The 13,546-nt window shown below is 37.3% G+C and overlaps 1 protein-coding gene across 1 annotated transcript in view; it reads left to right on the top strand.

Annotated features, from left to right (window-relative positions):
- The window catches only part of pde4ba (phosphodiesterase 4B, cAMP-specific a), a 168,482-nt gene that overhangs the window by 21,094 nt on the left and 133,842 nt on the right, over positions 1 to 13,546 (top strand). The window contains exon 2 of the mRNA XM_057339051.1: positions 8,672 to 8,767. Coding sequence (XP_057195034.1) covers positions 8,726 to 8,767 — 42 coding nt within the window. The 5' untranslated portion in view covers positions 8,672 to 8,725. The remainder of the gene's footprint in view (positions 1 to 8,671; positions 8,768 to 13,546) is intronic.

Here is a 13,546-nt window from a genome sequence, read left to right as displayed (position 1 = left end):
TGACAGTCGTTTTAATGTAAACAAACACGCATGTGAACACGACAGTATATATTGTAAAATATTACAATATATCCGTCATTCTGCTAGTTTGGTGCCAAGAATGTTTTAAATTATTACAATTTTAGAAATTACCTACTTATAATTTTGTTTAAATCATACACTGGAGTTTAATATTTATTAATGTAGCTAATATTGATGTGTTTTATTTAAAAGTACAATACAGTTGAGTGGTTCAAGCAGCATGTTTATTGATGTAATACACTTCATTGCTAATTTACTCTGTGTTTTTTTTTTATTTGAAATAAACCATAAAAAAAACTATCAGTAATTAATCGTTATCGGTAGGTACTGACCACCTTAGTTATCGTTATCGGCTAAATCCAATATCGGTCGACCTCTAAATTCAACATTCAGAACAGAACATCCTGCATTTACGCTTAAAACAGAGCTGCTTAAGAGAAACAGGTTTTGATGAAATGTAGCCTTTTCAAAGGGTGTTTTCTTCATCTTGTACTTTTCTATTCATTGTGAAGGACGTGCTTCACAGCCTCCAATTAATAGATATGATTCTGAGTCAGAATTTCTTCATTTCAAAGCGAGAAAGTAGAGACACAGATAACATGGGAAATTCATGCTTTTGCATTCAGTGGCATTGGTTCTGAGAAAATATAAGGGCATAATTTGATTGCATATGCGAGAAGTGTTATTTAGTCGTATGTCACAGTTCTGAGTCTCACGCTTTTACTCAAGCAGGGTTTCATTACAGAGAAACTAATTCAGTAAAGTGTTAATATGCCCCCAACCCCCCTTCCATCAACAGCTCTGCAGCCCAGAAGCTCACAAAATAAAACATTTATGAGTCCTCCAACAGTATTGGTAATTAACCTAATTACAGATTAGTTTAACCATTAGTTTTTACTCTATTATATGCAAAAGTAGGAGGTTAGAGTCCAGAATAATGATATAGAAGTGACAGGCTTTCTAGAGCAGTTCTCAGTGAAAGATTATAACCCAAAGATGGAGAAAAGGCACACCTGCACCTATTGAGGAGAATTCGATGCGCACGCTGATTTAAAGTGAAGAGAGCTTGTGAAACTTAAATGAATTCAACCACATGTGTGTTGATCTTCATCTGTGATTTTTTTAGATGGTGATGATCTTGTTGAAACGAAAATAAAATGTTTCATTTCTTTATTTATTCGCACACCTTTATAGTTTTTAGGATGCATTAAACTGCATGCGAGCCTGCCATCAGACTTATTTTTTTGTGGCTTGTGTAATTTTTTAAAACTTTTTTTAGGTTATTAGGAGTTCTTCATAAAGATTAAAAAGCTATTTTTATTGATGAAGTCATACAATTTTGTTTTATGTTTTAAGTCATATAAATATAAGTCAGTAAATCATATACTGTAGCCCTATAACTCATAAACATGGCTTTTTCATGGTCAGTTCATTTATTCAAAACAATTTACTTTTCCTTGTCAAAATTTGGCTCATCATGTGAAATCTTACAAATGGCAACTTTCCAATAATACAAAGCAGTAGCAAATAGGAACATTTAGAAAATATTTCTCAACCCTATGTCAGCTGTTTTTATATAGTATTGAAAAATTTTCACTATGATAAACATGAAATATGCTTTTAATGTGCAGTATATTTAAATAATGTAACGTCATGCAGTTTTTATTCAAAGCAACAAAAACAAAAAAAACTTGAATTTTGATAGAACTTTTCTGTAGTAGCATAAATTAAAAAAAAATTAAGCGTAAATATAACTAAACTAGTCCTGTCAAATCGATTCATCTTGATGAATCGATTTCAAAATAAATGTTTGTGTTTATATAATATATGTGTGTGACATGTTTATGTATATATTAATGCTCTGTAAAAAAATTCAAGTTGTTTCAACTAATTATTATTTTGTAACTATAGTACCACAGAAATTATACGTTCACTCCATTTCTGTCCCCAAAGTGTTACTTGAATTGTTATTTTTTAGTTGGCCCAAACTTGACTCAGATATTAAAAAGTATGCTTGCTCAACAGTTTTATAGTTCATTCGACTAAAGTTTTTTAATTAGTTTAATATTTGAAAACATACAGCAAAGATTCTGTCAATTAAAATTCAAGTAATTTTTATTATTTGGGAATTTTAACTAGAAAAACCTGTGGAACTAGTTATAAATAATTGCACATTGGGGTTGTTACCAAAAAATATTAACTGGAATCTTTCAGTCACAAAAAGTAAACCACACAAATAAACCAAGACACTGCTTTTAAAGGAGTCAAATGACACGGCTAAAACAAATATTATCGTTTGTTTTAGATGTAATGCAATGTGTATACACAATTTAAGGTTAAACAACGCTGTATTTTCCACATACCGTGCATGTTTGTATCTCCTCTTTGCCCCGCCTCTCTGAAAAGCGCAGATTTTTAACAAAGCTCATCCTCTGAAAATGAGGTGTGCTATGATTGGCCAGTTCACCAGTGCGTTGTGATTGGTAGAATACTGCAAGCTTGTGACGGAAATGTAACACCTCTTACCATATTTGGAACATCAGGTTCCAAAGCAATTGTACTGACAGGTACGCCCACCTTACTTGCGTATACATTTGGGTGGTCTTAGTCAAATCATACCACGAACTGACGTGGATTTGTGGGGGTGTGGTTACACGAGGCGTTTCAAACAGGTCTGGGTGAGCATTCGCTTTTAGATAGAATGCATTTTTGTTCCAACACTTTAATTTTTGCAATTTTACATGTCTAATACATGCATGGGCAACTTATAACACACCAAAGACACAGAAAAACACGTGTTCGCGTCATATGACCCCTTTAATTCATAACAATCATATAGGTTGAACATACATGATTAACTGCTCCTGTTGACAGACATAACATTTGAAATATAACAGCAAACTTATTTGCTTAACTACAAAAAGGCCTATTGAAAAAAAAACCATGCAAAACATAGGTATCTTGAGTTTGTTATAGTGAATTCCTATTGAGAAAATCACTTGCTGCCCTCCATCGATGCATGGCTATATCTGTGTTCTGCATTAAAGAAAACATGGTTAAAATATACAAATGAATTTATTTGAGAACATTGTGCATGTGTGCCTCATCTACGTTAGGCTTGTTAGTATAGCATTTAACTCATCTTGACTATCGCATCTTCTAGATTGATACATCCTGATCTTTAGCACGGCCTTCCAAGGCTTTGTGGAAAGTTGAGTGCAGATTCCTCCAGTGATTCTTTTAAATTCTGCATAGACCTGGAAATAACATTGGATAACAGAGGAAAACATGAATGAATAATTCACCCAAGTTCTCAAATAAATTGCCATCTTAGTTGAATAAACTGCGCAGGCAAAAACACACAAAACAAGCCCACGTTACCCTAATATAACTTGTGACTATTTTTAACAATAAGTTGAATAGATTTCAGTCAGTCGCATCGAAATGGAGCACCATACAGCAACATAACGTACACAACTTGGCTTATGAGAGAAAAAGCACATGCCATATCTTAACTTTACAAAAAAATATAATACAACACGCCAAAATTACATTTAAAACCTTCATTATACAAATTTAAACATTGCGTGTTATTAATTGGCAGGGTGAAAGACTTTGTTCCCTTGACTAAAATGTAATTTCCGTCAGACACACAACGTAAACACTTAGGCCTATATCTTAACTAAAAGCTTTACTTTCGCTCGGACACATACCATATAACACACCCTTATATATATCTTCACAAAAACATCGAATATTTGCGTCTTTGTCAATTAATTTAGTCTAAAATTAACATCTATTTACTGCCACTTACCTGACGTGAACTTGAGAAAACGGCTGCCTGACTTGTGTGAAACCGGCGGAAAGTGACTCCGGCAGTTATGTGCGGATTGATCCCGAATGAGCAGTGAACCTTCCGACTAAAGACATCTTAAATTCAATAGCATATACACTCTCACAAACATACACACACATATATGTGTTCTCCTAAATATTCATCTAAATATACAGTATATATTCAGAAGGTTTATTTCAATTGTGGTATATTGGGGACTATTTCTCCATCCGCTCCTTCAGACTAAAGTTAAAAATCAGATTAAAGTTATGTAACTTAACTTTGCTCTCAGTCAAAACGATTTGCCCAGGGGCAAATGATAGATTTATAAGACAAAAGATTGCCCTTTAGATATAGCCAAAATGAATTCAATCCCATGTTTAAACGCATCAGAGACATCAGAGCCAGCGATAAATTTCAGAAGCACTTGACCGAGGTGAGGTACGTTGGGCGGGTACATGAGCACTGAACGCCCAGTGATTACCTGGAGCTCACTCTCCTAAAGCGTCCGAGCAAATTTTCAAATAGACGCTATCTTTATTAACCGACCGCATATTTGAACTTAAAACAGATACATTCTCGCCTGAACAACTCTTAAAACTACATTTCATGACCAAATAACAGTATTATGGGCATTTTACTGCGCAACGCATGAAATATAGAGTATAGCTGGACTAGATTTGTCTTAATGAGTTCAGTCAACATTCGCCATTCTGAATGTTGACTGGATTTGAAAATAACCCTCAGTTTAATGTTTTTAAAATATATGTATGCCAACCTAAAATAATATGTCTTCCTAACTAAGCCCGAACAAGAATATTGGTTCAACTTGTATATTTTTGCCCTTCAAACATTGCCCTTCAAACATTGTATTTAAATAATTGTATTATTAATAATAGTATATCATTTAATAATTTTTATATAAATGTAACATAAGTTTAATATAAAACAAACCAATCAAAAGGAAAAGGCAAAATAAAGCCCGCCCTACATTTTTTCTCATTTCAGAAACCGTTTCACTCGGATATACGAGTTTATAGAGATTATATGTATATATATGTGTGTGTATTTATATTTATATCGCGATTAATCGTATTGACAGCACTAAAATATAATTTCTGCTGTTCTTTGTGTCTGATCTCCAGATAGCTGTGTCTGATCCCCAGATAGCTGTAGTGAACTACGGTACCCTGAACTGCAGTTTTGAGAAATGACAGCAGGGAAGAGGTGTTTTTATTCACCCATGTCCCATCTGACAGCAGAATGCCAGTGTGACTGGTTTCTGGTGGCAAGATAATGTCAGTTGGGAGTCTATTGCACGCAACAGATCAGCTTCAACAAACAGGAAATTTCCATGGCACCTTCATTCCTGCGTTCTTCTGACGTTCAGGAACTAGTTTCGGCACTGTGGGGATAACTTAAAAAGAAGCACCTCTTCCGTCACAAGGCCCGCTGGGTGCAATGAGTCTTCTCATTAATGTTTTAATGGATCGAATGATGACACCTTGAAAATTTGATAAGCTGTACGGTTTGCTCAGGGACTGCTTTAACAAACCTTGTCTTCTCGTGAGCGACGTTACCTTTTTTTGCGTGTTTAACTAGTTCCAGTGCTGTTTTGTGTTGTTACCGAAACACTGTAATGTCTGCACCTCCTTCTGTATCCAGGTATTGAATTTGTTTGACTGTTGAGACAGAATAATGAATGACGTGAGTTTTGCCTTTTCAAATGTTGCCACTTATTTAAAAAAAATGTATCTTGGCTAATGCCATGTTTTGCTCAGAGGATAAAGCTCTCTTGTGGTTGTATATGTAATTCCAGCTGTGTTTTGTGAAAGCATTCGGAACAAAGATAATTTGTGGTTGTTTGTTTCTGCCATCCTACCCTTAAGTGCTCTTATTAGGGCTCAGGTAAAGCAAACACTAATCCATGACCATCACCTACACGTTAAGAGCTGAGCAAAACACAAAGCAAAACACCACCTTCCACCACATGAGCATTTCTAATCGAGAGGTTCTGTGACCTGAATTAAATGAGACTGCAGCTTGGGTAGAGAAATGTAATGCCATTGTAAACAATCTGATGAACCAGTGATCTTCAGATGGTGTCTGGCTGTATCAACTACATTAAATCTACAACACACAACTTAAACAAAAGTTTGCAACTATATGTATATTCACAAGTGTAATGTTCCACATGTTCCTGGCACTCATCTGTAATGAAACCTAATGATATGTTGCTAAACCTGTGGGATTCCCCTTGGCCTTGTTATAGCTTTCTATTTTCCTATCTAGCAGTTCAGATGAGCTTCTAATGGAGGAGCATTAAGACTTGTTAGGAGAATATGTTTTTTCACCATCTGGCCCTCATGAAGGTTTGCGGAGGAGATTCCAATTAAATGTTTACATGCTTATACATCTTAGATCAGTGTTTCCCAACCCTGGTCCTGGAGGCACACCTTCCAGAATGTTTTAGATCTCTCCCTATATAAAACACCTGATTCAACTCATCAATCAGGTGTTTCATATAGGGAGAGAACTAAAACATTCTGGAAGGTGTGCCCCGAGGACCAGGGTTGGGAAACACTGGCTTAGATGTTTAGATGTTTACATGCTTATATAGACCGTTTCATCGGATGCGCGCATGCGTGCCTGACCCCCAGTTAACTTTCAGTTTGTGTTTGGCTGGTGTCTAATAATATAATTATTTATATTTAATTGAATTTATGTTAATATTAATTTGTATATTATTATTTTACTGTATAATAATTGTATTAAAGGGGTCATATGACACGGCTAAAACGAATATTATCATTTGTTTTAGATGTAATACAATGTGTATACACGATTTAAGGTTCAAAAATGCTGTATTTTCCACATACCGTGCATGTTTGTATCTCCTCTTTGCCCCGCCTCTCTGAAACGCGAGGATTTTTTACAAAGCTCATCGCTCTGAAAAGTGAGGTGTGCTATGATTGGCCAGTTAACCAGTGTGTAGTGATTGGTCGAATACTGCAAGCGTGACGGAAATGTAACGGCTCTTACCATATTTGGAACATCAGGTTCCAAAGCAATTGTACTGACAGGTACGCCCACCTTATTTGCTATACATTTGGGCGGTCTTAGTCAAATCATACCACGAACTGACGTAGATTTGTGGGGGTGTGGTTACACGAGGCGTTTCAGGCAGGTCTGGGTGAGCATTCGCTTTTAGATAAAATGCATCTTTTGTTCCCACACTTACATTTTTGCAATTTTACGTGTCTTATACATGCATGGGCAACTTATAACACACCAAAGACACAGAAAAACACGTATTCGCGCCATATGACCCCTTTAAATAAACGATTGGTTCAATTTTGTTGTATGTTCATTTTATTAAATAAACAATTTGTTGAATGGGACTTATGGGTCGCATTTAAACAAACCGTATGGTACATTGACATCTAGCGGTTAAGCTTGGCATTGGAGTCTAAATTCAAAATATTGGAGAGACACGTTTAGCAAAGTAACGGTTCTTCTCGGTTTCTTTTGATTGTTGTCAGAAATAACTCTGGTGCCAACGTCAAAATGGGCATAGCCAGATAAAGGTAGATTGTTAATGTTTTGATTTTTAACCATTTTAAAATTGCAGGATGTTTACTACTTGTGTTTCCTACTTAAGTTGTATAATATATTGTTGTTGACGTTAATGAATGATTAACTTTTCACCTTTTTCATAATAAGCATTTCTGCATTTAGAGAAAGGTAATAAATGAAATATTCGCGTATAAAATCCCTTTGTAGACAAGAAATTTAATTCCCACTTGTCAGTGTCTAAAGTGTCACTGATCAATGACCACCATACAAACTTCTATACACTCCTGTTACAAAACACGCTCGATTGCTCACTGATAGTGATAAAATATAACCTCACCATTTAGACTTGACATGCAATCTAAATCCTTCTCTGGTTAACGTCAGTATAGCCGGGCTGTATGGAACAGACAGTTTAAGAGCGGGATGGTCAAATCAATGGTTATGGAGTCACGGCTTTCGGGCCTTCAGTTGAGTGACAGCTGCGAGCTTCCTTGTTTCCTCAAAGCTAGACTGTCTGTCACAGAACTGGCTGATGGTTTGACAGAAGCCTGAAACAGCCATAGAAGCAAATAGTTTGGTTATATCATCTATATTAAGGGGGAGCAAAAAAACATTATATGTTCACTGCTAATTTATTTATTTTTTTGGAGATTGTACAGTAAGCTAACAAACATTTATTTTTTAATATTTCATCAGGTAGATATAATGTCAGGCTGACAGAAAACACGACTAGTATGATCTAGTAGTTTTATTCTGCCTTTTGTTGAATTGCACTGAAGAGCTCTTGTATTTGTACGCTTGAGCAGCTCCAATTTACAGCAACTGCACATTGTCAATGAAACATTTTCCAGCTTGTTGATGTTGATTCTTTTGTTGTGATATTCTGAGCGGTTCACAATATTTCATTGCTTGTTCGAGAGTCACAGATTTGCCTGCCAGTGTCATATAGGGGGAGTGTTCAGACAACATTAATTTTTTGACTGTTTTATTTGTTAACGTTAGCATACAAAGCAAAGCACGCAACCCCATAAATAATATTCATGCATGTGGTTTTTGAAAGACTTGCAGACAAGCTGTGCTTCTCTTGCTGTCAATCTGTTATGCCACAAAAGAATGACTCTCCGTTTTATCATTACCCTGAGGCATTTCTCACGAGCAGGTAAGGTCAAATGTTATTTTTGCTCTTTTCTGTGAAAGTCGAGGTTTGACGGTGTGGGTTTGCGTTATTGTTTTTTGCAGGAGTGTCAGTGGAGCAGGCCTGTGCGGGACGGGTGGAGGAAGACTTTGCCAAAGATGAGGAAGAGCCGGAGCGTTCTAACTGTGTCACCCTGTGAGGTGAGTACTAAGGATGTGTAAAGTCACATTTACAAAATTCACTACTTTGTGGGTTGCCTGAAAGAGTAATCGACTAAACGGATTATACTAGCAATGGCATGTTTGCGGTTTGCCTGACCCACAGTGTATACTGTAGGTTTTTATGACACTTTTTTGTTAATTTTTGTTTTAATTAATGTACTGCAGCCAAAATCACATAAGCCTATGGTGATTTGTGTCAGATGATGTTGGGGTTATAAATCAGGATTTTTGAAGTGACGTGAAAGTAACTGCTTGTTAACATGTAGTATTAAAAGGTCATGTTTTGTCAGTATTTTATAAACAGAACATAAATAGATGAGAACAGCGTTGCTGGGCATTTAGATGTATTAAAATACAGTATGTGACAGTTCAGAGAGTACAAGAAAAGTAAAATGCAAATATGACACGATGACCTCATGAATATACAACATCATCTAGAGAAATTCAGCAACTTTCCAAGCTGCCTTCAAGGGATACTTTACTACCACATCAAAATTTCCCCATGTTTTACTCACCCTCAAAGCATCCTAACTGAATATGGTTTTCTTCTTGAAAAATAATGCAATTGGATTTATAATTGTAACAATATTGTCAGATGAGGAACGATGCCACACAGAGAGCTGAAGTAGTAAAGAGTGATTTTAATGAGTCCAGGCAAAAGGAGTACTGTTCAGGTATTCTTAGAGTAAACATCAAAGGGAACAAAGTAATAATCCAACAAATAACATCCACGGAATTCACAGGCAAAATATAATCCAACAAATAACATCGACGGAATATGCTGGTGTAAAATAATACAAAGATAGTCCAAGGTAGAGAATAAACTAAGTCAGACTACAACTAGACAGGACATTCAACATGACAAAACACTGGGTTTAAATAGAGTCCATCGGATGGGGTTCAGGTGGAGTGTAATCATGAGCCTCAGGTGCGGGGTAATCAATGAGGTCAGAGGGGTGCAGTGCATGATGGGAGATGTAGTCCTGGGGTTAAAAGTCCGGTGATAGTGATCATGCATGACGGGGAAGTGGCTTTTGTACAGGGGGCGTGGCTGACGAAGGCGGGGAAAATGTTACAATAATACCACGTATCATTTTACTTCCGAACGGTACAATGGGAGTGAATGGGTGATGACTTTTTGAAGTTCCAAAAAGTGCATACTTTGATCAAAGAACTGCTCGTCATCTCTCGAATGCGCTTGAATTCCATTCCAGACTGGAACCGCAGTAAGTTCCGGTGATGTCATTTGCCGTAAAAACAAGCCTCTGGTTCACACGCATTCGAGAGATGACGGAAGCTAGACATCAACGTTAATAGCACTGTCAATATGGATATTAATCTTAAACAAACGCATCAATTCGCTTCAGAAGACTTTTGTTAAGACCACAGGGCCGTGTCTAGCAGTTCTTTGATCGATGGATGGACTTTTTGGAGCTTCAAAAAGTCAACACCCATTCACTCCCATTCTACCGCTTCGAAGTAAAATGATAAGTGGTATTATAACTCCGACTGTATTATTCTTCAAGAAGAAAACCATATTCAGTTTTGATGCCTTGAGGGTGAGTAAAACATGGGGAAAATTTTTATTTGCTAGTAAAGTATCCCTTTCAGGCATCTTCCATTGAAAAATGTTGGCAACTGCATTCAACTTGTTCGGTTGTTAGGCAACTGGTCAACTTTTTTAAACTGTAATGAAGAGAGGACTGGGAAAAGTAAAAAAAAACTTAGAAGAACTGAAAAAGTGTTGGTCAATTATCTCTAGATAAAAGGCAAGCCAGTGATCAAACCGTACAATGTGTTCCTCACAATGGAAAGACTCGAGTCTTTAAAAATGATGAACTGTGAAGATACATTACATTCCGTCATTTCTCTCTCTCTCTTTCTGATTCTTTAGTCCTTGATTGCACCTTTATTATCGTCTGTGGCTTTCTTTTGTTTAATGCCCTGCCACGTTTCCTTTTTTTGTCTCGTAGTGTTTGGGCAGCTTTGGTCTATGTGGTTGTGTAATACGTACAGTACCTTGTTAGCGATGTGTCGGTTGGTCTTGTAATTTGATCCTCTGCCTTACTGTTAGCATACCGGTGATATTCCTCTCTCGCTCCTTTTGGTGTTTGAGCGGGAACATACAAACATTTCATTATATATACAGTATATGCAGTTGTTTTGATTTTTCACTTTACTTTAAAGTTTTGTAGTTTTACTAAATATTAATGTGCTTCAAGGGAGTGTGTTTAGTTTTAACATTGGTAGAGACATTTTACAATCAATAAAAACTACACCGGCACATGTGTACCTAAAAATCCAAGTGCCATTAAAGGCAGAATAGACGATTTGGTAAGATGCTAACTTTAGCCTGCTAGCACTGAAATCATGATCCCACCCTCCATGCGAATCACCGTCCAAAGCCACGCCTCCTCCAAAACGCATGAACGCGCACAAACCAGAAGCTCTTGGATCAATTCCAATTAAATCATGTCTCATTCACCAGTGAGAACATGTTACAGTACAAAGTAAATAACGTTACTACAATAGCAAAGACCGCTACCATAAACAACAGCTTTAAAATGAGATTAGATGCACCATAGTTCCCGTTAGACGCTGGGTAACGTTGTAATAAATAAAGGTCCACAAACTACATAAGCAACATAATCAAAACCCATCAAAATCGAATCATAACATGTCCAGAAGTTACCATGGCATCATCTTTGAAACCCTTGACTCCCATAGTTGCCCCCAGTGTGGAAAAGCAACACAGATTATAATCATACCCGTCAACACTCCTGTTTTGGCCAGGATTTTCCCATTTTTCACACCCATCTCCTGTTGAAACCTCCAGGAACAAAATCGGGAACAGACCGAGCGGGAAACCCCGGAAACCCCTGCGAGCCGACCGTCAGGGACCGGAATGCATTCGCGAATGGAATTCTGCGTCCACCCCTTTGCTGATTAGACGTTTTTAGTCGTGGAAGTTTTTAAGATGGCCTTTATTTTTGTTCGTCCTTTGCGGGTGCCACTTGCAAACTTGCACACATTTAACAAGGAGAAAGTTAGTTTCCAGGTGTTAACCTGCCATTCTCCCGCTGTGTCTACACAGGGTATTAGGGTTGCATGGTGTACTGGTGCTACGGTAGCATCGCGATGCTAAAGCTTCAAAATACCCGCGATGCCTCTCTATTTTTGAAACGGTAGTACCGTAGGTAATGTTGCATATGCGCATTAATATTCATTTGAACACTTACATCCGCCTTTTTGCAGTGTTTATCTCCTAAATTAATGTGTGTTTTGAATGACTCAGAGATAATGATTCAAATTAGCGTTTTGAACGAGTTGGTTAAATGATTCACTAAAATTGACGCCACCTACTGGCCGTCTTAGTTCTGCATTTAAAGTAAGCCTAATATTTCCCTTTATAAAAACTGCTGTATCAATGAAATTTGTCCCACATGTGAATTAGTTCCCACGTGAAAAATGATCTAGTGTACTTAAAGGTGCAGTGAACTGGCCGTTTTTATTGTTTTATACTATTGTCTGATGTCTACTTATGACGTTTGCGTGGGTTTTACATTCGAAAACATCAAAATCAATAAGTAATAGGTTATTTTCTACCCTGGTTTTGAGGCCAGCTGGAAAAACGCTCGCTTTTTAAGGGCGGACCGCATAGAAGACTTGGAAGTAAACGCCCACTGCTATGATTGGATAGCAGCTTGCGTAGTTGACTTAGTTGGAGCCTTCTGAAATTCTGAATTTGGTTAGACACGTAACGTTACGTAATGTGATTTTACTCAAATTTACGGACTTATTTCCCAGATGTGATGGAAAGGCTTTGCGTATAGTTTGTATAGCCTATAGTTGTATGGTGTTTAGTGATATATGACCGTACATGTCAGCATTTAAGACCTGCGAACCGGACAGAAGATTACCGCGATCGCGGGTCTCAAATGTTATAGTTTTCATGATAAATAAACAAACGGTAGACTGCTGGCCAAAACGACAGTGTTGGCAGATATGGATGTGACCTAGCACCAGAAATAATATCAAAACACTTCAAAACAGCCTCCATTATTTGCAAACGGTGGATAAAACCTTGAAAAATGATATATGAGTCCGCCAAATCACAGAGATGCCGATTACAATTATTACAAATGACTAGAGGTCCCCAGGTAATACTATCAGGGCATAGCAAGCGATCTCTAACAAAGCAATAGTGACGCATAGTACAAATATGTTTTACTCACATAAGATTGCTGCGCCATTTCTATCGGATCCAATATTGACGGCACAGCACTGCTTTTTAATTTTAGTCTCTCCGCAAAGACTTGTTCAAGGAATCCGCGTTGAAATGAAGCAAACAAACGCTCAATGTTTTCCCCACGTGAGCTGGAACATCTTTAAAAATTAACTTCAACCACGCATTCCTACTGTCGGAATCCGAAGGAAGGTTATGCAGCGACTGTGTTCTTCCACAACCAGGCACTGCACAATATTTTGCGATCTTTAACGGCATGATGCTTAAACTCGCTCTATCTGGTTCCGTGCAGCTTGTGTTCAGTACTGTCATGAGCGAACCAGTGGGCAGGGCTCGAGAAGTAGCCGTTGATATTCTTCTGTGGAGGCGGTGTTCAACCTATCTATGATGGATAGGTGCATTCTAGAACCTGCCGTTCGGTGAGCCTCATGTCAATAACAGTTAATAAGGGCATTTTCAGGTCTGACACTTACAGGATGTTCGCTTGAATACGATTCCCTCTTATATAACAA

Source organism: Triplophysa rosa, linkage group LG7, assembly GCF_024868665.1.
Source record: "Triplophysa rosa linkage group LG7, Trosa_1v2, whole genome shotgun sequence".
Classification (NCBI taxonomy): Eukaryota; Metazoa; Chordata; class Actinopteri; order Cypriniformes; family Nemacheilidae; genus Triplophysa; species Triplophysa rosa.
The sequence above is the reverse complement of the archived record's forward strand: the minus strand, read 5'-3'. Positions and strand labels throughout refer to the sequence as shown.